At 47.9% G+C, this 26,553-nt stretch overlaps 1 protein-coding gene across 1 annotated transcript in view; it reads right to left on the reverse strand.

Annotated features, from left to right (window-relative positions):
• PRKCH (protein kinase C eta) overlaps nucleotides 1-26,553 on the reverse strand; it is a 111,867-nt gene that overhangs the window by 40,158 nt on the left and 45,156 nt on the right. The window contains exons 3-9 of the mRNA XM_044437012.1: nucleotides 26,050-26,200; nucleotides 22,736-22,770; nucleotides 21,492-21,580; nucleotides 18,855-18,984; nucleotides 16,842-16,969; nucleotides 15,074-15,217; nucleotides 13,929-14,102 (exon numbers count right to left, since the gene is read on the reverse strand). Of these exons, the coding sequence (XP_044292947.1) occupies nucleotides 13,929-14,102; nucleotides 15,074-15,217; nucleotides 16,842-16,969; nucleotides 18,855-18,984; nucleotides 21,492-21,580; nucleotides 22,736-22,770; nucleotides 26,050-26,200 (851 nt within the window). The remainder of the gene's footprint in view (nucleotides 1-13,928; nucleotides 14,103-15,073; nucleotides 15,218-16,841; nucleotides 16,970-18,854; nucleotides 18,985-21,491; nucleotides 21,581-22,735; nucleotides 22,771-26,049; nucleotides 26,201-26,553) is intronic.

Raw genomic sequence — 26,553 nt, forward strand, 5'->3', positions numbered from 1 at the left:
GAATAGTTTCTCAGTAGCTTGAATTTACATGTCTAAGCAGACCTGGAGATGGGTTCAAGTTACTCAACTAAAGTGTCAATACACTGCAATTAGAAATATTGTAATCTCATTGTCTCTGTATGATTGACTGACATTCCTTTATCTGTTCTGTATGTGATGACCTCAGAACCTTATTGTAATGTCTGCATTCTGTCATCAATTGCCCTGTACCTGTGACATGACTGGGAGGGTATCAATGCCCTGTAATGGTATTGAAGCTTGGCAGCAGAGTTTACCTCTGCCCGCCCGGTAATGCATTATTGTGAGTCTACCGCAGGAACCTGGGTAATACAATAAAGCCAAGATGGTCTGGATGCTTGATCTTTCCCACGAACCCGAGTTTTATTTCCTCCTCACAAATTGAGATTCCGGGATTTTCTGACAATCTCTTCTTGCTGATGCCAGAGTGGAGGACACGGAATAATCAATTCAAGTTGAGACAAGCCAGATGCAGGCTAGATACCAGGAAACGTTTCCTCGCTGTCGGGGCCGTGTGACAGTGGAAGCAGCTGCCTGGAGAGGTGGTGGACCCTCCCACACTGCAGACATTCAGAAAGAAACTGGGCAGCCACCTGAGAGGGATGGTGTGGCTTGGTGTCCTGCAACAGCAGGGGGTTGGACCTGATGGGCTTCATGGCCCCTTCCAACTCGACTCTTCTATGATTCTATGAAAATGCACTCAAAGTACGACAGCCTCCATTTTGTCAGTTTTTGGTCTCCGGAAAGTTCCGGCTTGATTTAACCTATGATGCACTTTCCGTTTGTCTTTCTGCCATTCCAGGGTATTTGCAAAGCTTTCCTCCAGCACCGTGTTTGCAAATCAACAAAACTCGAGCTCACCAAAGTTCTCCAAATACCATCTCAAATCTCATCCTGATTTGGGTCCATACCAGAGTGAGAGCTTTGTTTTTTCCTTTTTGCATGAAAATCTACGCCTATTTGCGGGGGGGGGGGGGTGTTTCCAATTGTATGCATTAAGTGTGCACGTCTTGGAAGTGGACACATTCTTCTCCCATCAAGTGAAACATAGCTGTGTTCATTTGCAAAAGTTCAGCATTTCATAGGCACACACACCATCACATCTAAATGTTGGGGCTGAAAATCACATTGTAGGTTTGGAAATGGACTCATGGACTTCTGAGGCTCCGCCTGGTCCAGAAGGTGCAAACTGGGTAAATCCCAGATGAAACGGAAAAGCGTTTCTCACATGCTTCTCCAGATGCTTGGCAGTATTTGGAGGCACGGTATGGACTTGGAGGCACAGCACTTCTGAAGCTGCCAGGAAGACAAACAGCGTAGACCTTTGCTTTGAACTGACAGACACGTTGCTTTGTTGTCTGCCGTTTGCTCCCCATGGTGAACACTTCTAACACCCTGACCCAGTCCAGCAGTTTGGGGGCTCAACTTGCTTTTGGGGTTCTCCCTTGCTTCTTGCTAGAATCCCCAAGTGCCACTAATGCGAGCCAGGTGGAAATGGGTAAAAACAGTGGGGAGAGCCCTGCGGTCAGTTGCTATTTTAGCCTTCCCTCTCGTAGTGTTGTCTAGATGGGTCAGAGTACAACTCCCAGCCTTCCCCCGGCAGGAGAAGGCTGACCTGCTGCAGCCCAGGAGTCCTCACACTAATATGCAAATACAAACCTCCATGTGAGTTACTGCAGAAGAGGGATTTGAGCACAAAATGCTCGAAGCGGCCAGGAGGCCACTGCAACGGCGACCGACAGATGCTTGCACTGTACAGGCTGTGAACACTGTGAGGTCAATGCAAGCCTGGCCAATTTTTAAATGCAAGCCTGGCCAATTCTCCTTTCCTTGCTTTTTTTAAAGCACTGGGAAGCGGAAACCCCCCAGAGCACGACCTCAGGCCAGTGGGTCACATCTAGCCCTCCTGCAGACGGCAACCAGGCCCTCTGCAGTGTGCCAGATGGCCACACCCCCTCCTCCTGGCTCCACCCCTTTCCCTCACAAGCACCAATGGCTTGATGGCTTCCTGGCCTTCCGCGCAGTTGCCGCCTGTTCTCATTTTTTGTTGTGAGCCGCCCCGAGGCTTTGTTGCGATGGGGGCGGCATAGAAATGTTTTAAATCAAGCAATCAATAAATAACACGCTGATGTGCCTCTCCAGAGGCTTCCTTTCTGGTAACGCTTCCAGCTCAAAGAGGTTGGTATTCTACGCAATGCTGCCCCTTGCCTTTGGCCCCAGGCCTGGCCGTTTTGAGCTTGGGCAACCCTGGCCGCTTTTCCTGAGATGGGATTCAGCCCTCGAGCTGCAAGCATTCCAGCATCCCTGCTTTAAAACATTGCAACTCGTTTGGGAAGGCAGGGCTCCTTTCTCAGGGTGAATCTTATATATCGGAACAGGCTAAGCCAGATTCCCAAAGCAGTGGCTCCTTCTCTGATAATATTTGGAAACTGGTTTACCTGCTGCTTAAAGCTGGATATTCAAGATTGCCCTTAAGCAGGGACTCTTTGTTCCAAATTTCATTGGCTTTCTTGAAAAGAAAAAGAAAGAAGAAAAGGAACAATTCCCTTCTTTTGCATCCAGTTCTATTCTCGCACACCCCAGACGTCTAAAACTGCTTTTGTCCTTCTTGTCATTGTTGTCTTGCCAGGCCCTTAGGAAAGCAAAGAATGGATGCCAGCCAGGAACTTGTCTTATGACTTGCCTGAACACACTGGGGGTGGGGGTGGGGGGGTGTCGTCAAACAGCTTGTGATGCGCACGGAGCAGAGTTTAGCTACCAGTCTGCAAAAATAAATAGGGTGACGGGAACTATATATTCTGCCAGCTGAATCACCAAGTGGCTTTTGGCTTGGTGGCTTGAAATGTATCCCAGGCATTTGCAATCACCTTGAAATGGCAGGATCCAGATTGTCTGAGATTATGGTCCTTTCCGCACAGTGACTTTTTAAAAAGATGTATCTTAAAGACTGTTGTCTTTTAAAACAGCACCACACTGGACACAAGAGAGCAGCAAGAGCCACTGTGGATGTGGTTTTTCACAGCATGCAAAAACTAAGCTTTGGGGAGTTTGCAGATTGTGCAGTTGGCAAATACCACGGCTGTGCACAGCACTGGCTGGCTGGCTTCTCTCAGAGCAAAGCAGCGCTGGTACCCCCTTCCCTGGAGCAAGGTTGGCTTAAAAAATACAAAACCTCCATTTTAAAAAATTGTGAGGAATGAATGGGAGAATGCGGGAATGTTAATGAAGCATTCTTTTTTGGAAACGGCCAAACAGCTCATCAGAAGCATGGGGAGGGGAAAGAATGAAGGTCGTGTTGGTTCTGCACCTGCCATCCCAGTTGCAAAACCACAAAGGCACCAGCGCCTGCTCGCTTACTCTCCCTAATGTCTGACTTCACCCTGAGTCAACTTCATCAAGGAAACCTGGGAATCTACCCTTTGTCTACCTGCCCTTCCCAGGGCATTGCAGGCTCAGCAAGGGAAATGCACACTCACCGATCTTCACTGGTGCTCTGTTTTCCCCAGCTGCTGCCCTTCAGATGTGATCATTGTCACAGAAACAGAACGAGTCAGAAGGGATCCCCTGGGCCATCTAGTCTGACCCCCGGCTCCAGCCGGCTCCACTCACGACATGCCCACTATGTCCATGTCTGGCCTATCATAATCTAGTCATGATTATGATTATCTCATTGTAATTTATATACTGCCCCACAGTCAAAGATGTCTGGGTGGTTTACAGCAATGTGTAGGACTACAGCTCCCAGCATCCCCAGCCAGTAATTCCAGGTCCCAGCATTGCCCAGCCTGCACATTTTCCACAGAATTAGTTTCCTGGTCTCATAAGTGGGCTTCCTGGGCTGGCTGAGAAGGGTTTTTCTCATCTTTCTTTACTTGTGCATGCAACAGAAGCAAAAAGGCAAGCTAACAGGCAGTGTTGCCTAGTAGTTAGAGTGCTGGACTAGAACTGGAGAAATCCAAGTTCAAATCTCTCCTCCGCCACAAAACTCACCAGATGACCTTGGGAGAATGGATTCTTCCCCCATGCTCAGCCTAACCAACCTCACAGGGCAGTTGCGGGCATACAATAGAGACGCATGGATGCCACCATGCGACCTCTGAAGTAGTAAACGAAGAAAACTATGTTTGCTTTATTTAAGCAAATTTCAATGAACCTGTGCATGCATTGCATTCACTAAGGCCCTCCCCCAGGTACCTCCTCCAAGGGAGATTTGGAAAGTAGCCATGAGGGACAGGGCCTTCTTGGTACTGGCCCCCCAATTTTGGAATATTATCTCCAGTGAGGTCTGCTTGGCACCAACCTGATTTTATGTGTGTGTGTGTTCTCTGGTTCTATGTCTGTATGGCTATGTTTTCTGATGATGTATTTTTAGGGTTTAGCTAAAGAACTTTAACTATTGGGCAGCACAGAAATGTAATAAATGAAACGCAATGTGCCAGCGTTCACAAATAGATGTGATGCTCTGTCATCAGACAGCCATGATTTAGGGAGCATTCCTACACACGTTTAGGCAAAAAAAGGGGGGGCAAGCTTCCCCAGCAAGCCATGCTGGCTGGGAACCCCCAGGCGGAATGGTTTCTGTCTACTTTCCCCCCCCCTTCCCTTCCTGATCCTTCTTCCTTGTGCATCACATCTTTTTCCATTCCAGGCCTGTGCACAGGGACTGTTTCGTCCCACTGACTACCTGATTACCGGAACCCTTTTTGGCTGAGGGCAGGGAAAATACATTAGAATCCATCGGTGCTTATGCAGGCAACAGGATTCCGCTTCCTGGGTTCTCCAAAGTGCGGGACTGTGAGCAGAGAACATGCAGGGGCCATGTGATCCGGCAGGGCCCAGCCATGCCGAGAAGTGATGAATCAAGGCAGCGGCCAACGGGAAGTCCTGATGTCAAAAGCTCCGGCGGGCATGGCAGCCAAGCTGAGAAAGCCTCATTGCACAAGAGGCTGGATTAGGCCCAAACCGAGCAAAAGGCACAGTGCAAACCGTCAGTGTCAATGAGCAAACGCTGAGCACATTTTGGAGGCTCCGGAGAGGCTGGCAATGTTAAGATATGCAGGCTCCTTTTGCTGAGCGCGGTCGTCACGCTTCCTCTTATGTCCCTGCGGGGTGGCGCTCGGCCTGTCGGACTGGGACTCAGGAGATCTGGGTCCCCACTCAGCTAGGAAGCTCTGGCCAAGTCACTTACTCTCAGATGAACCAACCTCACAGGATTGTTGTGAGGATTAGATGGAGGAGCATGATGGAAATCTCTGTGGGTTCTTTGCAGGGAAAAAATGCAGGTCATAAAGATAATATCTTAATGCAACAAGCAGGGATTCCAAGGATGTGATTTAGACTGGGGAGGCCTCAGTTCACATCTTGCTCAGACACAAACGGATGGAGAAGGTCCGGTGTCTGGTGGATTCAGCTACAGCACAGGGCCGGCCCATCTTTGGAATGCCCTCCCTAGGGAAATTCTACTGGCACCATCTCTAGTTTCCTTCTGGCACCAGACAAAGATTTTTAGGAATTTTGTAACATTTAGCCTGTATACTGTGGCCCTTTTTAATTGTTTTTCTAGATGTTTAATTTGTAAATTTTAATTGGTTTTTAATGTGTTTTATTCTGTTAGTATGTTTTTTGCATTGTAAGCTGCCTAGGAAGGCCTCGGCAATTATAGGTGGCCTATAAATACAGGTCAATAAACAAATAAGAAATCTATGATTACGAATCCAGGGCTGCATTCCTAAATTACCCGGGGGGGGGGGGTTCTGGCAATATAAGAGACAGCATGGTGTAGTGGTTAAGGACACAGAACTGGCACTTGGGCAATCTGGGAGCTACAGAGCTCACTGGGGGACTTTGGGCCAGTCACAGACTCGCGGCCCAGCCTACCTCGCAGGGCTGATGTTGTGAGGGTAAGACTGAGAGGAGGAGGAGAATTATGTGAGCTGCCTTCGAAAGGAAAAAAAAGGCCGCGTATAAATATAATCTGTAGTAAGTAGATTGGATAGTAGTAGAAGTAGAGACTGTAGTAATCCGACGGTACAGTATATAAAAGGTTTAAATAAATAAATAAATAAAATCAGACACGGTAAAGTTAGCCTTTTAAGTTGTGCTCAGCCGATGAGGACGCCCACCCGTTTTTCTGGCACCCCCTCTAGGGCAAGGGGCGGCATAGAAATGTTATAATAATAATAATAATAATAATAATAATAATAATAATAATAATAGTCTAAATGAGCGTTGGGGCGGTACTGTTGCTGCCAGTCAGAGCAGAGAAGACTGGCCTGGCTTGGTGTAATGGGTTTTGCAGTGGCGGGACAGGGAGAAAGCGCGATGGGGGAACGGAATGAGCATCGGATGAAGGAGTCACAGAGAAGAGGCTCCCCAATACGGCACCCTCTGGACTATAATGCCCATCATTTCCCCCTCCAATTCTGAACGGTGGAAATGCCTCTCCTAAGGCTTCTTATGGGCGGTGAGAGCTTGAAGTACAAAGATGCTGCTGTTTTGGGTAGTTCCCCCCCCCCCACTTGCCTCTGGCCCCAACTACCAGGCAAATGCAGGCCACAAGCTTCTGCAAAATCTAATTCAGCTCTTAGGCTGAAAGGGCATTTACTCTCCTGCCCTAGAAATACTTTCTTTATTTATCCAGTAGAGAGTAATTTCTGCAGCCTTAAACTTTTTCTCATTAGATATAGTTACTTTCCGTAACTTTAGAAAAATATAGACCCAATTTGCATTTAAGAACAAAGCACTCATTTAAAAACAAGCACAAATGGGGACCAGCATGTTCCTTTTTTAGTGTACAGCCTCTGATCTGTTCCTTTGCAGAGCATATGTGCAAACCCAGATAAAGGGCTAAACAATTCAAAAGTTAACTCACGGTATGTGGTTGGGTTAGCAGTCTAGCATGCTCCACAGCCTATGGATGAGTAAAATCCGTGGGTTGTGGAGTAAAAACAGCGAAGGTGAGTAAAGGCAGGCACTGTTCCTACTTGTGCGTAAGACACTGATTTGTTTTAAAATGATGGGTTGAATAAACCCATATGTGAATAAACCATACTGACCCGTAGATGATACAGCCTCCCTGCCTCAACTGGATCATGTCTAGATGGACAACATAACCTGTCATCCCTGACTTGGACCAGGCTGGCTGAGATTGCCAGAAATTGTAAGCTGTAACATCTGGAGCGCTCCAGATGCAGGAGGCTTGTGCTAGGAGGTGGGTGTCTTACCTGTACACAGTTTGCAAAAAGGCAGGTGTTAAAATTAGGTTGCATCAACAGATGTATAATTTCTAAATCACGGGACACAATAGTTCCACTCCACTCTGCATGAGTCAGACACTCTAACGCTGTGTCCGGTTCTGGATGCTACACTTTCAAGGAGGATTCGGTTAAATGGGAATGAACTCAGAGAAGAGGTGCAAAAATGAGCAGGGAACTAGAAATTAAGCCTGACATGGAAAGGCTGAAGGAGGCCTTCAGAAGAGAAAACTGGGGGTGGGAATACGATCCCGATCTTCACGTTCCTAAAGGGTCTTTCCACAGAAGGGAGCTACACCTGCTCTCTATCACTCAAGACTGCAGGACATGAAAAATGGGGGTTAAGCTACAGGAAGGCAGATTTTGGTTGAACTTCGGAAGAAACCTACTAATGATCAGAGCATCCAGACAGAGGAACCAACTGCCTCTGTTCTGGCAGGGATTCAAGCAAAGGCTGGACCACCATCTGCCAGCGATGCTTTGAATGGGATTCCTGCACGGACCAAGACACCATTGGGTGCAATGGTGCTTTCAACCAAGCCACTGCCTGTCCACTCCATACATGTTTGAGAACAAAAAAGAACCTCTGCAGAAATAAAGTTCATGCTTTCGGACTCTGAATGATTGGTTAAGCTGATTTCCCAATCTGAGTAACGCACAGTCCCCATTTGGGGTATAAAGCACCATTGCAAAGAAGACACCGTGGGCTTCAAGTCCTCATAAAGAGTTCCTTTGGCCTCTGCATGAGCTCGCGTGCAAGTCTGCATATACGTGTGAACAAGGGGATTGCAGCGCTGGTGTCCTTGGTACCAACAGGCCCTTGGTACTGAGAACAGGGCGGGTTTAGTGGTTTGTCCAGGAACTTCTGGACAAGGGTCTAGCCATGAAGTCCATCAAAAGAGCCACCGATGCGCCAAAGCCGCACTGCTAAAATAGTAATAGTTAAAGGGACGCTGTACCACCTGGACAGAGGAAGGCGCCTTCTTCTGGCTGGGTTCAGAGAACACCCAGTTGAGAGTATGGGCTCCGGCTGCAATGCGGCTTATTGTGTTTGCCTGAACTAGGGTTGTGATCATCCTGCACAACCTGGCCTCCTCCTGTTTGCTGGACTACTTTCTCGTGCTCAGTCCCAGCTTAGGAGGCAAGCCGAGCTGAGAGGAGGTCTGTGAATGCTTGCAGAACCCCGGTTTCACAACTGGCAACCTTCCTCCACTGTGTGTGCCGCACAAACCAAGTCAGCTAGTCACGTGTGCAGAAGACGGATGCTGCTGGAACCGCATCTGCACAGGCGCGATTCCTGATGGATGCCTGCGTGGACACTGGGTGTGCCTGGCGCCGAGCTGGGCTGCGAGAAAGCGGTCTGAAGTCCGGGGAGCCAATACGAGGGAATCCAGCAGATTCCCACCCCTCCTCAAACACCCTTAGTTTGAACCCAGCCGTGGCTTCTTAACCATGAACTACCCACAAAAAGGAACCTGTGATTTGCTGTCGGTTTACGAACTGTGGGTTGCTCACTCCAGTTTATTCTCTTAGCTGCATTCAGACAATGTAATAACCCATGTTGCAAGCATGCTTCCCAGTTCATCAGCACTGTGGAGTCGCCATGTCTGACTACGGGGCCTGCGGCCCGTGGACAGAGCAGTAGCTTTGCATGTCAAAGGTTACCGTTTCAACCCCTCACCTCTTCAGGTAGGCTGGACAAGGCGCCTGCTTGGATCTCTGGGCAGCCTTTGTCAGTCAACAATCTTGGCCACAAGAGCTCATGGTCCAACTCAGTATAAAGTCATCTCCTTTCTGCTCCTGTGCAGGGAATTTCCTTTGTCCTACCTAGAGATGCTGGGGATCAAATCTTAGACCTGCACCCTGCAAAGCATCTGCTGTGCTACTGGGACACAGTCCATCCCCTGAGTTTCACCCAGGAACTGTTCAAATAATTATTTATTTTTTATTTCATTTATTTTTCAATTTATATCCTGCCTTTTTCCTACAAAGGGCTCAAGGCAGCTTACATCATTCTCCTCCTCCATCTTCTCCCCACAACAACAACCCTGTGAGGTAGGCTGGGCTGAGAGTCTGTGACTGGCCCAAAGTCCCCCAGTTGGCTCCATGGCCGAGCGGGGACTAGAACCCAGATCCTCCGAGTCCCAGTCCCAGGCTCTTAACCACTACACCACAATGGCTCTCTAATTTATTTAATTATTTGCTAGTGCTTGCTAGCTCATTTTTAGAAATTCCTGGACATGGTTTTCAAAAACAGTTTTAAAAGAATGGAGCCTAATGGTATGGGAAAGAAGAAGTCCCATCCTGTATGTGTCTAGGGAGACGTCCCTTTTGCCCATAAATGGAGGCACTGCAGTCATGAGAGGTACCAGAGACATTACACCTGAGGAACTATAGTTCAGACCCACCGCAGCACCGCTTGGAGATACTAGGAGACTTTGTGCGTTGCTCAGTTGTTTGTTAATACCTGCACAGCAAAGTTAGCCAAATGTCCTATTTGCCATCCCTTGCAAAAAGAAGATTTGGCTCTTTATGGTGAGGAATATAATAACAGGCTCTGGACTGCAAAGGGAGGGAATATTTGAACTCCACTCAAATATTTTATAGTAGCTGAAGGCCATTCTTTATTAGAATTGGTTCAAGCCAGAAGATTCAGCAAGTTTAGAGATTTTATGCATGCATAAAGCTAGTTTGCCGAAAATTATATATAATTAAAAGGAAATATGAAATGGACAATTCCTTTCTGCAACAGTTCCTACTTGTCTTAAGAGTTAATTATCCTCAACAATGTGAGTGCAAGATATTTTATAAGAGTTCACTGGCAAGTTATTTTTAATCTATTTTATTGTGTGAGCTGCCCAGAAAACTTTTTGCTAGAGCATGGCATATGTAATAACTATCCTATTTCTTTGATCATCTGGTATCTGTACAGTTAACTATTTTAATTAAAAATAGCACAGCATTACAAATAGAGAAGTGGCCAAAGGAAAAATCAAGATGTGCTCCAGTTGGACTGTCTGTGCCTCTAGATGAGGAGAAACAGAGCCATTTGACCAGCCCTGCTGATGGACCACTTCATTTTTTTCCTCTACCCTCCCCTTTCATCTTTTCTTGTGTGTCATGCCATTTTAGACTATATGTGCTGGAGGAACAGGCTGTCTTGTTTTGTGGATTGACTGTAGGCTGCTCCAGAAGCCTTTTTGTGGCTGAGGAATAGGATAAAAATAGTGTACATACACAACTGAATAATTATATAATAATTCATTAACCAACCACAGATGGGGCAGGGTGGGGGATAAACACGCAAAAACAGCCAGCAGCTCAATCATTTCCAGTCTGCGCTGGTAACCCTGCAACTGTTTATGTCAAGCAGAAAATTATGCATGTGATACAAAACAAAACAAAAGAAACCCACAAAAGCAAACAGTGAAAGCAGGTCTGGACCAGCAGTCACTTCTTCTTAAGCTTGGGCAGTCACTTCTTCAAAAAGGGCAGTCACTTCTTCTTAAGCTTGGCTGGCAGAACAGAATGAGAAAAATAAGGGGCATCACGGAACAGGAGGCGGCATGAAATGCGGGAAATCCGGGACTGCGGGGCAGGTTGACCTCGCCAGTTTGCTGCCAAAAACCTGAATGGCTCCCTGGGAAAACTGGGGCGAGCGAGCCCAGCGCCTGTTCTTTGGCAGCGGGAGCTGCCTCTGCGTCTCCTCAGTTAACCTTTCCCTGGATGCAAACGGGCCCACGTGACCGGGAGGCTAGCCGGGTTCGCTTGCAGGGCCTGCCACCCCGTGGCCACCCGCATTAAGGGCAGGCGGCACACCGCCCTTCCTCTGCTGCGTCAGGATGGGCATCGTGGGGCACCTTTCCTTCCTGCGCCCGTCCTCCTGGGCAGGCCCAGCTCCGGAACCGCAGGCAGAAGCTCAGAGCACCTGGGAGAAGGCGCTGCTTTCTGGACAGTGTTTCTGGTAAGAGGGGAAAAGGGTCCAGGAAAGCTTGTGCTAGACTGAATAGGTTAGCTTTCCAGACTCTGGATGCCACTTCTGCATCGGAAACGTGGCATGCACAATAATGTGAGATGAGCACATGCACGCGTACCCTTTGCTGTGTGTGTACATCATGGGACGTCATGACAATCCTGGACAGAGCAAGATGTGTTCGTCACAAGTGTGGGTACATACACAGGGCGGATCTTGTTGATGGTTTCATTTCCATACAGCCCTGCAGGGGGAACTCTCTGGGCAATTCACAACAATCTACAACAGCCATACCCAACCTTGTGCCTTCCAGACATGCTTGGACTGCAACACCCAGAATTCCCAGCCAGTGGTCCTGCTGGATGGGAATTCTGGGAGCTGCAGTCCAAATGCCTCTGAAGGCCACCAGGTTGGGGCCGGCCGCTCTACAACAATCTAATTCTCTATACCAAGTGATGTTATGGAAGCAATTTTACCAGGCAGTGGCACAACTGAAACCTCAAGGTGGAAGTGGACAGATCCAGGGACTGAGGCCACATGGCCCATGCAGAAGCACACATGCTCTATGCGCATGATGCCTTTTTGCTCTTTGGCTCTGGCCGCCCCACTGCTTTTACCATCATTTTCCCTTCTTTATTAGAGAGGAAGAAGCACATACTCATCACTGGCCCTCATTTTACTGTCAGGAATGCTGACGTATCTGCCACTCCGACTGCCGAGTTTCAACAATCACAAAATTGTTGTTGTGTGCCATCAAGCCAGCCCTGACTTATGGCGACCCTATGAATGAGAGCCCTCCAAAACAACCCTTCCATGACAGTCCCACTCAGCTTTTGCAAACTCAAAGCTATGGCTTCCTTTGCCTTATAGTCGGTCTTCCCCTTCCTCTGCCATCAACTTCCCCTAGCATGATGGTCTTCTCCACGCAGTCTTGCCTTCTCAGGATGTGCCCAAATAGGAGAGCCATTTTTGCTTCTAGGGAAAACTGTAGCTTAATCCAGGACCCACTGGTTGTCCTTTGGTTGCTCCAGGGTATGCACAACGCTCTCCTCCAGCACCAAGCACATCAAACCAGAGTGTCACACGTGGAATAATCAATTCAAGTTGAGACAAGCCAGATGCAGGCTAGATACCAGGAAACGTTTCCTCCCTGTCGGAGCTGCATGACAGTGGAACCAGCTGCCTGGAGAGGTGGTGGGCCCTCCCACACTGGAGACATTCGGAAAGAAACTTGACAGCCACCTGAGTGGGATGGTGTAACATTTTGTCCTGCAACAGCAGGGGGTTGGACTAGATGGCCTTCATGCCTCCTTCCAACTCTACTATTCTATGATCCTATGAAACACATCAGTTTTCTTTCTGTAGTCTTCACAATAGTTGCAGGAAAAGGACTTTTCCCTCAATAATATACTATTCCCTGTTGCAAGGTAAAGTATGTTGGGATTTCTTGTTCTTGAATGGTCTTGAAGGCCCATTAGCATGGTCAGAGTCCTGCTGCCGGTAGAGATGAAACTACCAGAACTGGGGGGGGGGGGGGGGGGGTCATGGAGCCATTCAGCAGCTTGCACCTGGGGGCTCTCCTTGTGTGTGTGGCTATGGGGACTGACATAGCATCATAGAATAGCAGAGTTGGAAGGGGCCAGGAAGACCATCAGGTCCACTCCCCTGCTGGACACAACATCACACCATCCCACTGAGATGGCTGTCCAGGCTCTTTCTGAATGTCTCCAGTGTGGGAGAGCCACCACCTCTCCGGGCAGCTGGTTCCACTGCTATATTGCTCTGACAGTCAGGAAACGATGAGGACCTACAAGTTACAAGTCATCTCTGCCTATTGGGAAGACGTAATGTGCAAAAGCAAGGAGCAACCTCTATGAGAACCAGGAAGAGAAAAAGAGACGGGTAAAAAAACAAAAATTGAAAGCCGCTTCAGGGTTGAAGGGTGGAGTTAGAAGATGCCCCCCTATCAAACTGTCCTTTCCACATACACATGAGCAATGATCTCTGGGTGGGTGCCAGGCTTTGCTGGGCCCTTGTGGATGGGACAGCCAGTGGGCTTCCTTCTGCCAGAATTCCCACAGCCCCTCCCCAGCCCCCTCGCTGCACCACTTTCTGACCCATTTCTGCCCCATTGGTACCAAACTGCGCACCTCTGCCACCAGCGTCTGTTCTCACCCAGCATGTCATTCGTGCACCAGGTGTTTCCCGGCATGCGCGGCACCTGGCTGCCCCAGGGAGCTTGGCTCTGCCCCATGCTGCTTCCTATCAGCTTGGGTTACCCCCACTGCAACGCAGAAGCTGGCACAGATGTCACCTTGGCACTGCATTTGGCGTAACCTCCGCCAGCAGGGGCTGAAGTGGCATGGAGAGGCCATGGGAAGTGCTGCCAACAGCCAGGGAAATTTCTCTGGATTGTAGGGTCAGAAGGATCCTGGAGAAGGCCGGCCGCTCTCAGCCTCTGCTGCTCCAGCAGATGCCCAGCCATGCTGACCCCCGTCCTGGTCAGCAGGGTCACTCCTTTCTCCCAGATGTGGCAACCAGAAGTCCAGAACAGAAGATTTGCTGTCTAAAATGGCTATTTTGCAAGAGAGGAAAATCCCCATGTCCGTGTTTATGTGTGCATCTTATTTCTATATATATTAAGGAAGGAACGCTGAGTTCCTAAAGACAGAAGGTGTACTTACAGCGGTCTGGAAGCAGCAGAAAAGCTGGGTGAGGAAGGGGTGGTTGCGTGCCAAGGTCAGGATCCGCTTCTCCGTCAGGGTGCATTCCACATCATCATCCTGAAGTATCACATCTTTTTTCAGCACTTTGATGGCATAGAGGTACCCCGTCTCTTTTGTTTTGGCGAGCATGACCTGCAAACACCAGGGACAGAACTTATTGTTCATGACAAAAACAGTGAAATGGGGTGAGATGAGCTTGTTAGACATTGATCAGTTTATGCCCAAGTTTGGAGAAAGCGGATGGAGACACGTTCTTCCTCATCCCACGAAGACTCCGATGACGTGCAATGAAACAGGCTGACGGGAGATCCAGGGCAGAAAAAGACAGCATGTTTTTGGCCTGGCTGCATATTGTGTCAAGGACCATACGCTGTGGAGTGCAGAGTCCATGGACGGCATCAAGGACCAGAGGCTCTGCCTCTGAGCCAGCGAAAGAGACAGGATGCCCAACCCAGGCATGGCCTCTTCTGGTCCTCCAGATGTTGTTGTTTTTTTAATGAATTCATTAAAACATTTCTAGACCGTCCCTTACCGTAGTCTCGGGATGGTTTAACAAGAAGACAATATAAAATAAAACACAGCATCCTAATAAAATTTCCAAACAACAATACAACCCCTTTAAAACCATCAAATCTTAAAACATTGGGAAAATAAAAAGGTTTTAGCCTGGCGCAAAAAAGAATAAAGTGATGGCACCAGGCGAACCTCTCTGGGGAGCGAATTCCACAATTTGGGTGCCACTGCAGAGAAGGCCCTTCTCCGGGTAGTCGCCCTCCTAATCACCTTCAGGGAGGGCTCCTGGAGAAGGGTCTCTGCCCCAGATCTTAAGGGGCAGCCCCATCAGCCCAGCCCACTGGTGAAGGAGGGTGGGAGCTGCATCCAACACATCTGGAGCCCCAAACTGGCCAACCCCGGCCTAACCTGAGGCAAAAACCATCAGGAGGTTCTCCCACACACAACTCTCCAGAATGAAGGAGCGCTGCTTTTGCACAGATCTTACTCTCTTTGGTAAGGCTTGCCCAGAATAGCTTCCCTGTGGGTTGCACCCCAAGTTAATTCCTGGGGGGAAGAAGAGGGCTTCGAATGCCCTCAGAGGCCCCTACCTTTCCAAAACTGCCCTTTCCCAGCACTCGGATGAATATTAAATCCTCAATCTTGAGCTTGCTTGTCGAGACTTTGGCCACATTGTTACCGTCCTTCGTGCTTTCCTTCTTTTGGCGCCTGAGTGTTGACCTTGAGACCAGTTTCTGTGAAAGGGAAAAAGAAAGTCAGGTAAGTCACGGGTTGCTTCTGTGCGGAATATTTACATCCCTGCAACCCTCCCAGTGGGGAAGGCAGTTTTTCAGTCATGAGGACCAGAAACTTGTTTAGTCTTTTAATTGAAAACAAACAATTGAGCACTATCAGCATCACTCAGGGTTAAGGTTTAAAGCAGGGATGATGAGTCTCTTTCACTTCAGGGGCAAATTTCATTCTGGGAAGCTTTCAGGGGCTGCTGGTGTTTGGGGGGTCCCGGACAAGCACACTTAGGGCTGAACAACCCAACCCCCTTGTTCCATCATTACCAGTTTATATTAGGAGGTGTGTCTACTCAGAAGCAAGCATGAGCTATTATACTGTATAATATTATATTATACTGTATGCTATCTCTACACACCAATAAGCTGGACAGGATTCAAAAGAAGGAAGCCTGAATCACTCAACTGCATTTTTAAATGGCAGTTCTGCTCAGAAGGATGTTATGAGCCTCATGGCTACTCAGAAGCAAGCAAGACAAGGTCACCGGACGGCACGGCTGATTCATCCAGCAGCTTCCTCCCTTGGACCTTCCCTCCCTCGCGCTAAAGCCCTCATCTCTGATCAGAAGCTGACCTGTGCTAACCTTTTCCAGTGCTCATCAGGACATAAGAAAAGCCGGGCTGGAGCCGACCAGAATCCATCTAGTCCAGCACTCCGTACACATGGTGGCAGGATGGGTGCAAGGCCTCCTCCCACCCAAGCTCCTCAGCAAGGGGTGCATGCAGGCATGGAGCCTCTGGGGAAGGAGGGAGCCCGTGGCCAGCAAGGCTAGTAGCCACTGGTGGCCTCCCCCCTCATGAATCGGTCCAATCCCCTTTTAAAGCCATCCGGATTGGAGGCCATCACCACTTCCTGTGGCAGCAAATCCCACAATTTACCTATAAACCATGTGAAGCCCTCCTAAACCTTCCCACAATCAGCTTCACAGGATGACCCTGGGTTTGAGTGCCATGGGAAAGGCCTCTTCACTTTTCTCCCCTTCCTTACCTTTTTCCTAAACCGAACCATCCCGGTTGCTGTAGCCACCCCTGAGTCTCAGAGCAGCTGCTCCAACCCCTGATCGTTTCTGACGCCCTTCTCTGTACCTTCCCCAGCTCAGTAATGCCCCTTTTCAGGTAAGGCAACCAGACCTGAAAGCAGTATTTCAAGCATAGTTGCAACAAGGATTTGTGTAAGGGAAGTTGTGAGATCTTGGCAGTTGCGTTTAATATCCCATTCCTAATTATTCCAAGCATGGAGTTTGCCACGCACTGGACTGACACTTTCATCAAGCTGTCCACCAAGATCCCTTTCTTGCCCAGTCAACTGGTGATGGGAAAGTTTTCCCCTCCACGGCAGAGAAAGCAGGACGAGGTGAAAAAGCTGCTAGATAAGAAGCCCCCGTCAGTAGAGGGTTCCCCACGGCCAGTTCAGAGTATAAGGTTGCTCTTTGGGAAGAGAGGGGAAAATGCGTTTCTCTGCATTACAGCATCCAGTTCAAACCCCTGCAGCACACGGACGAAGGATGTGATCAGACTGTCCACTGAGGTGGAGCAAAGAACAGAAGGGAAGAAAGAGAGAGCAAAGACTTGCCCCGTTTGGAGAAATATTTCCTGGCTGCAGCCCCATGCATGCCAGCGTTTTCGCCAGTTCCGCTGCATTCACACCGCAGTTGGGTGCCACGTTGGCTTCGCATCGTATATGTACATTCATTTTGCATACTGAAAAAACAGAGAGGCAGACGCAATGTCAGGTCAGAGGAATTCCGCAGACAGAATGTCTGTAAATCTGATCAATGGGGCACAAGTGTGACATGAATGGATTTCAGCAAGTGGGAGGCCAAGGGAAGCTGTTCAGGACATTTTCGTTTCTCTGCCCTGGGAGCCCAGGAGGAAAGAGGTTCCCCTGAATTGTATGATGGAAAGCATGGGGAGCCCCAGGTCATCCTTGTTTCATCCCTTCAGCTCACAGAGTGCCACACCACGGAGGGGTTGTAAAGGTCCTCTAGTCTGACCCCCAGCTCAATGCAGGATCTGCCGCTCCTGGTGCAACTGTAGCATGATTTGCGGAAGGTCCCGGGTGCAACCCCCTAAATCCTAGATGGAGCCGGGAAAGACCGCTGCCTGGGGAGCCACTGCTGCCCCCTGGTGCTAAAAACGCTGGGCCAGATGCACCAGGCTCTTGCACTTGCTCGGTTCCATCTTCTCCCTGTCAATTCACTTCCTTGCAATTTCCACCCATGAGTTTGGAACCCATTCCTGTGGGCAGCAGAGAACATATTTGCCCCTGTGTCTGCATGACACCCTTTCCAATGTTTAAGGACAGCTCTCGCCTATCCCCTCCATTTTCTCTGGCCTCGTCCAGTTGGATTCCAGACCCTACGCATCTTGGCTGCCCAACCCTAAACATGCTCCAATTCAATACCACTGACTGTCTTCACCATAAGCTTTCCCTTCTCACGATCTGCCCAAACCACGAGAGCCTCAATTTCATCCTTTTTGCCTCCAAGGAAGGTTCTGGCTTGGTTTGAACGAAGTCTCGATACCTACAGAGCTTCTGTGGAAGAGTCTGCCCCCTTCTGGGGTCTCAGGTCTGTTGGACTCGAGGCCTTCTTGGAGGTCCAGAGCGACACCTCTTCAGGCGCACTCTTCTCCGCCCTTCCAACAGAGTTTCTATCCAGAGATGACTGTATCCCATGGGTTCTCTCCATTCCACTAAGTTTCCATAGTGTCCCCTCTATGAACGCTCTCCTTTGAATCCGTGATTTCACAACTGAGAGATCAAACTGACCAGAAGGAAGAGCAGTGGCTGACCTTGAAGTTGCTCATCAACACATAGGGTCTGGCCAGCAGATGAGTCATGCCCACAGGACACCTGGGCAAGACTTCCCCTCTATGGCAAGACCTACCGTATTTCTGCTAGTCTTTTTTCTCTCTGTTTGCATATTGGTTTCTGTAAATCCATGTCCTTGCCTGTCTTACATAAGGACACGAGGAAGGCCATGCTGGATCAGACCCGAGGTCCATCCGGTCCAGCACTCCATGCACATGGTGGCCCACCAGCTGCCCGCAGGGTCCCTCCAGCAGGATGGGTGCAAGACCTCCACCTGCCCAAGCCCCTCAGCCACTGGTGTGTGCAGGCAGGCCGCCTCTGGGGAAGGAGGAAGTCCATAGCCAACAGTGCATTTCCTCTGTTTAAGAAAGGGTCTAATAATCATGCTAATAATCATAATAAACAGCTTGGGCTAACAAGGAACAGAAAATCAAAACATATCATATTGGAGAAGCGATGAGTGTCCCTTCTGCAAACTAACGGAACGAAATATCCACCCGGCTTGCACAGTCCTTTTCTCATGCCAGGTGCCTGTACCATAGCTCAACACCCGCCCCCAGGTCGTGGTGGTCATCCATGCCCAGTGAGGGTGGGTTGCTGGGTGTTGTACGAGTTGGGTGTTCACTGGCTCCCCCTCACTGGTTTTGGTCAGCAAAGGCAGGTTGCAATTATAATAAGGACATAACTGCATCAACGAGAGGACCTCCGAGGAGGGTTTGGGTTTGGGTTCTGGGCTGGATGAAACGGACACCCGGACCTTGCCTTCCCGCTTACTTTTGCACTGCAGGCCTTGCCGCATAATGCCCCAGAGCAAGGAGCCGCAGTGGTCGCAGAAAGTGGGCACTTTGTAATTGTGGATTCTGAACTTGTGCGGGATGTTGATTCCAAACCTCTGTTCAGAAATCTGGGGAGAAAGCAGCACAGAGGAGCAGCTGGTTAAGAGTCAGAAAACCATTAGAAACACATAGGAAAGTCCTCTTTAATTGTTGGCGAATTGTTTCTGCTCCACATGCACTGGCAGGATTTGTACCTTGACCCCTACCCGTGCAGGATGGCCTGATGCCACAGAGAACAAGCCACCCAAATCCTACAACAGCCAATTCACACCATCACACAGTGGCTTCTTGGTACTGTCTGGAAGGACAGAGTCATCCTCATTGTCATGGCTTGTTGTGATGTCCAAATCTGCCAGGGTGGACACTTGGCAGAACCAAGTCTATTTTAGGGTTGTGGGGCGGTTTGGCGACCACCCCAAGCACCCCTTATCTCCAGCTGGGTTCAGGCAACAAGGGCTGAGAATGGGTTGTCACTGGACAGTGGATTGCTGCTGGAAAGAACATTGTTGTGTCATCTGGACCCAGCTGAGGAAACAAGCCCTGCCCATACTTTGCAACCCAACAACAACCCACAGGTTGTTGTGGTGAACAAGCCATGGCTTGTTGGCACAGCTGGGTTTGGACACTGCAATAACCCACATTGCAGTAGCAACCCAAACTCAACAACCTATATCCTTTACCATCCTGTGACCTTGGTAAAGAATGGGGTAGAAATACTTTTAATACATAAATTCCCGCCTGCACAGCTATACAGCAAGCTCACGTGACAAGTCACCTTTGCTAAGCTAGAAAGGCAAAGGCCTGCAGCTGTATGGGTGACCGCATGTGGAAGTGGGGCAGGGGCTGGGCTCGGAGGTCTTGCAGTCCCCTTCCAACTCTACCAACCGTTCTGTTCTATGTACTCCACCCGTGAATGTGGGTTGAAAGCAGCTGCTAGGCGTGGACATCACAACAAACAGGGCAAGGTGAGCATAAGCACGCAAATCCAACCAGCACAAGATCAGCACAGGGAGGATGGCTAGCTAGCCACTGCGGCTTACTTGCCACCCTTCCACTGGCCTCCTACACAGAACAGGACACAAATGTCAGCGGCACCCAGCCGATGTTACCCTGACTGCGCCGAGTCAGGTGAATTATGCCGCGTTTCAACTACTGCAGGGGACTTAAGAACGCTAGGCAGGAAAGACGTACGCAGAACACTTCCAGGCCCGTCCTGACCCAGACAGTAAAGTGTTTGCACGAGGTCCCCTTCTCGCAGCAGAAACGGCTTGCAAAAGAAGAGCAGGTGTGGGAGCTCTTTATTCATTCATTTGGTGTATTTTTATCCTGCTCCCCAGTCAAAGGGACCCTGCAATACCTGACTAATAATCGATAAAAGAAGAAAGTCCTTCCCTGCAGGCTTTTACCACCTAAAGGCACTCAAGGAAAAAAGAGGAAAGCAAGTGGAGCACTTGCCTTGGTTTAGTGAACTCCACAAATACAATCCAAGAAAAACGCTAATCCTGAAGATTCCCTTCTGATATGAAACCTCAATACAGACTCTCTTGCAGTTTACCCCTGCTTCCATTTCCTTCTCCTTCCTCCCTTGTATTGTAAGCTCCTTGGGGCAGGGATTTGTTCTCTATTATTTAGAAAACAATATGCACACATATAATGCTGCTTAGAGATTTTGTACTATCAACCACTTTAAGCAAGCAGTTTAAAACATCAAATAAATAAAATCATGCCATTTTTAACCTGCACAGAAACAAACAGGGACTCACTAGTGGGTCCGAACATTTTACTTCTGCAATTACATATCAAACCATTCACAGTGAAGAGGTTTGTCTCATTAGGACAGTCTCAAAATTAGTTGCGTGCATCTGAGTACAGGAGATTAAGCATATTCATTTAAAATATAATGTTCATTCTATTCATTTATGTGATTACTTTAAGTTGTTGTACCATCTTGGATTATAAATGGAAATCAATACCATTGTAAAAATGCCATATAGAAATGTCTTAGCCTTTTAAAATATAGTTACTTGGTTGGATACTGTCCAATTATTTATGCGTTCAATACAGATCCCACCCTATGAGGCAAAGGAGTCTCGGGCTGGCTAGAACAACTGAAGTCAATAAGAATAATGTAACAAAAGTGACTACAACTGAAATTGGTAGAGACGTACAGGAATGAGCTTACCGGGCATCTAATTTTGGAAGATGAACCGAACAATCCCCTGGGTCCCCGTTTAATAGGTCTCATGCCCAGGTAAGTGCAAAGGACAAGGACACGTCGTTTTTCTGACTCAAAGGCCACTTACTTATTTGGAAAAGTGCTTTACCAACAGCGGACAAACCAAAGGCAGAAAGTGGGCAGAGAGATGCTCGCCCACTCTCTCGCTCTCTCTCTGCTCCTTTTCCTCTCTTTCACTCTTTCCCACTCTCTCCCAAACATTCATTCATCCATCCATCCCTCTCTCTCCCATTCGTTCTTTCTCTCATGCACACACATCCATTTGCACAAATATACACATGCATCTCAGCACTGCCACGAACATGTTGCAGAGCTCCAAATGCATCATTCTGACTTTACCTTTGCATCCATCTTTTTGCTGTCGTTTTGGCACGTGCAAGCTGTAACGATGAGATGGTGGCAACGCTTGTGCACAACACACGTGCAAACTGGAAAACAGAACAAGTGAAAATAAAAACATGGAAAACGTTGGGTAGAAGCCCCAGAAATGAAAATGGGAGAAAGGTGAGCATCAATCAGAATCAATGTGATGCTCAGTTGACTACTATATACATGCACATTCTAACTTATCCTGGAGAGAATTAATGGATTTTAATGGGACTGAGGGTTAAACTGGATGTGATGTAGCTCGGAATGTTGGAAAAATCCACAGTGGCTTCCAAAATGCTTGGATTTCTACAAATCTGAGGTGCAGCTTCCACAATGGAATGGCTTTTTGCAGGTCACACAGATGGCATCAACCTTGTAGGACCGTTTCTTATTTTCCTGATTTTTTCGCTGGACCATTTTTAGAAACAAACTGCGACTGAAAATGCATTTTCCTCCCAATGACTGAAGTGTGGAAATGTGGATACGAGGGGGAAGCAATTTTAGAAGTGCACATTTGCACAAGCATGCCATGTCTGCCACAAACACAAGTTTGTGAAACTGAGAAAAACGCAATTCCATCAATGAATGGTTGGCAGTGGACAAGACACCTGACAATCCACAAGACACAGATGGAATAAATTTCACAAAATCCATTCATCTCTAGATGTGGGAGTCCCAAGGTCCTTCTTTTTGTCCCAAAACCAGCCGCAGTCAAATGGACTGTAGGAGCAAGGGAGGGGGGATATAATCCGTTTGCCTTCTGCAGCTAAGAACAGGGTGGGGTGGGAGCTCTTTTTACACCCAGACAGGGAAACGTGCAAACAGGAAGGCCCTTGTGCGGCTAATATCCCATAATGTCTACATTCCACGAATGGGTCTGATTTCTTTTTAAGTTCAACCACTTAAGCAGCATCTTCTGGTAATGAGGCCCGTAAATTAATTAGTCACCCTGTAAAGTGGAGAAGCAACTTGCAACTACTCCAGGAGTAACCCAGAATCAATTCCTGGTGGAGTGCACACTAGGTCATAAACATAACAACAAACAGCAGACAAATACAGTCATATAACTGCTGTCTAAAAACCCACACACCTTTCTAGCAGCACAGGTGCGCTCCACTGAGAAGGACTCCTGCACACCTGTCACTCTCATTTCAACGATTATAGGAAAAAATTAACTTGTACCTATACTTTAACTAAGAGATAAGGCACTGTACCTTGGCACTGGTATCCTTGCTTTCCAAATACTCCCCTGTTGAAGACAGAACAGAGACAAACACATGACTCAGGACCAGATCATGGCCATAGAGGTCAAATCAGGTCAGGTCTGTATGTGGCAACAATGGATATGGGAAGCCTTCACAGCTGCAAAGGACCACGCTTGGAAGAAAGAAAACCGACCCCCTACCACTCAGAGGACTAAAGATCACAGCGCTCCAGCTACATGATCAACCATTTATTTATTTATCTATTATTTATTTAGGGGACTTCTATGCCGCCCCATTCGCCGAAGCCTCAGGGCAGCTCAAAATCAAAGATGCTTGTTTAAATAGATGGATTGTTTACGCTAATGTATATGTCAGAAACTGACATTTTCCTTTCTTGTGCTTTCTTTTCCCCCCTTTTGCCAATGATTACTGTTTATTGCTCTGTTTCACAATATGTCTTTTTTCCCCTGAAGGGGTTTGTTTGTTGTTATGCTTGCATCGCACATAAAAAGGTTTTTAAAAAGAAAAAGGTTGTGCACAACCTTTGTAACCAAGAGCAAAATACTGATACTGCACTAAGGAAGATGGTAGGTAAAACTGAGTTCAGAGTCCTTCTTATGTTAACCAGGCTGCTCCTGAAGTCAGAGTAAATTCACACAGTCCTAACTAATCAACCTTTTTCTTTTTCAGAAATCTGTTTTTACATGTCACTTGTTTCTTGGGCCTTGGCATCTAGCTGTAACTGTTTTAAATTGTTCTTAAATGTTTAGGTTAAACAATAAATTTATTTTATGTTTTTGTTATGTTATATTTTAGGGTTGTTATATTTGTGAACTGCCCAAACAATTTTAGCTACTGACAATATGGAAATGAAATTTATCAAAAGAAAGTCCATGGGATTTGCTCAACAAGTGCCAGGTATAACATACATTTAACCAGGGCTCATTATCTTTGTTTTCACTGTCTTTGTCTCTATTCTGATCAGAGACACCTACCAGCAGTTCAAAAGCTGCCTTACTTGCTCGAACCATTTTTTCAGCAAGCTGGCTGCTTTTAAAAATGATTTTAACTGTGCACACACTAGAACTTTTATTCAAAAATAAATTGCGCTTTGCTCTTTGCTCAGCAGGCCCAGAAGGTGTTTATAGCATCAAAATTGCTCACAGTGCATTAGAAAGATGCATCACATCTCACAGGGACGTCTTCCTAGAAAATGTGTTTAGGGTTGCAGCCTTACTATCACATTTTTTAAAAAGATTATTATTATTTATTATTTATTTTTATTTTTTTAAATTTATATCCTGCCTTTTTCCTACAAAGGGCTCAAGGCAGCTTACATTATCTCTCCTCCTCCATCTTATCCCCACAACAACAACCTGTGAGGTAGGCTGGGCTGAGAGTTTGTGCCTGGCCCAAAGTCACCCAGTTGGCTCCAAGGCCGAGCGAAGACTCGAACCCAGATCCTCTGAGTCCCAGTCCCAGGCTCTTAACCACTACACCACACCATTTGCACGACTTTGCTGCAGATGCTGGCTGTGCACCGCGCTGATCGGGTGGTGCCTGCAACACTCCAACTCCCTTTTTAAATAAAGCAACCAAGTCGCAGGCCTGGGGAGCACCTGGAGAGTTGGAGAAGAGGGTCGTAAGAGCAGATGCAGATCAGCAGATGTAGTGAGAAGTCAGCCCTCGTCTCCACTAGGTGCAAGAACGCAATAACCCATGTGCTCCTTCCCAACATCACCGCTGGGACTAAGCCAGAGTGAGGGGCAGCGGAACAGGTGGGTGGCAAGGAAGAGGAGGTGGAGAAAGTCCAGGGAGCTCGTTCGGTGTGCCCAGCCAGGCCTACTCCTGACCCTGGCCCTAGGAAACAGCCTCCCGTGCCCCAGCGGATGCCACCGCGTTCGCCAGCATTCTTGCTGCTTCCAAAACTCACTGCTAGTAAGGATGACAAAGTGCCAATTTGCAGGTAGGACCCAGCCCATCAGGAAGGGGAGCGGAGCTTGCACAGCCTGGATTTTCGAGGAGAAAATATCCCTGGTCTTCTTGGGGTCCCTGTTTGAAATCCTGGAGAGCTGCTATCCGCACCAGACTTGATGGATGCATTCGGGGTTGTTCTGAATGACCATGCAGGGGTCCCTCACAGCCCAGTGCCCTACCTGCGAGGAGGCTGGCCTGGTTCTCAGGGTCACCTGGGCTGTAGTCCTTGCCATCCTGTGCCTGTCAACTGACCCCAGCAGTGTGGGTTGTGCAAGGGATGTTGTTGTCATGTGCTGTCACGTCTTCCCTGACCTACGGCATCCCTATGAACGCCCCCCCCCCAATGTCCTCTTTGTGACAGCCCTGCTCAGCTGTGCCTTCCTTTAGCTAATCTTCCTCTTCTTCGTCTGCCTTTGGCTTTTCCTAACAAGATGGTCTTCTCCAAGGAGTTCTGTCTTCTCGTGATGTGTCCAAAGTATGAGAGTCTCATTTTGGCATTTTTACTTCTAGGGAAAGCTCTGGCTCGCTTTGATTTAGGACCGTGTGTTTGTCTCTCTGTTGGTCCAGGGTATTCCCAAACCTCTGCTCCAGCACCATGTTCTGGATACTTCAGTGTTCCTTCTGTCAGCTTCCTTCACTGTCCAGCTTTCACACCCACACATAGTGATCCAGAATACAGTAATGTGAATCATCTTTCTTTCTTTCTTCCTTTCTTTCTTCCTTTCTTTCTTACTTACTTACTTAGAAAATTTCTATGCCGCCCCATTCGCCGAAGCCTTGGGGCGGCTCACAAAACATCAATTAAAATATAATACACTAAAAATATAAAATGAATTAACAATATAAAATAAGTCGCCCTGGCCGAAGAATAAAATAAGCCAATAATATTAGCAATTAAAATGACGTTTGAATAAAAAGGTCTACAGTGAAACATCCTTACATTGTAGGGTTAAGCAGCCCTCAAACAAGACATGGATTATACAAGGGTTGTTCCACCCTTGCACAACCCACCGCACCATATTCAGATGACATGACAGTCATGTGGAAATAGTCACCACGGCCACCTGCAAGGACCACTGGCCCCTGCGGTCCTGATAGCGGCTGTTCATTGCTTACATGACCATTCCAAGTGGCCCCTTCCCAGTCCTTTCCAATTCTGTAGGCAGGCAGATGTGATCACTGAAGGCAGACGACCCACATTTTATCTCCCCTCCCTGCACATGTGGGTTGGGAGCTGCCTCATTAGCAGAATTATCCTCAGTGGCAGGTGCCCAGCCAAGGGATGACGTCGGGGAAAAGCCGCGAGGAACGGCCCTCATCCAGGCCGGCGTTTCAGCCGGACTTACCAGATAAATTCCCGGCAGTGTGAGCAGTACGTCGGTTGCCGCAAGTAAGTCGCCATGAATTTGTGCCCGTTGACTTGGTGGACCCGCCTGCGCATGGCCCGCTGGCGCTTCCGGGTGAAGTTTTTAAAAATTCTTTCCCTCTGGAGAGTTCCTGTGCAGGGAAAGATGGCAGTTTAATCAAAAGAATCCACGTTTATCCTCTGAACAGTGCAGGTTCTTTCTGAGCTGCCACTCAAAGCAATTTAGTTTTGTGTTTTCATTCTCATGTAGCTACTTAATACCTCTCCTCTTGCTTGAACTTTTTCTCCACACATCTATTATCCTTTCTCACCCAAGGTTTCATTCCTCTATATTCAGACTTCCCACATAAAGGCAGTGTGGTACAGTGGTTAGAGTAGTTAATTGTTTATTTAACTGATTAGCATTATACCTCACCTTTTTCTTTTTTCCAGAACTTAGGGCAGTTTACATAATTCTCCTCCTTCTAATCTCAGTCTTATCCCT

The sequence above is a fragment of the Varanus komodoensis genome, unplaced genomic scaffold (assembly GCF_004798865.1).
Source record: "Varanus komodoensis strain SLA01 unplaced genomic scaffold, ASM479886v1 scaffold3, whole genome shotgun sequence".
Classification (NCBI taxonomy): Eukaryota; Metazoa; Chordata; class Lepidosauria; order Squamata; family Varanidae; genus Varanus; species Varanus komodoensis.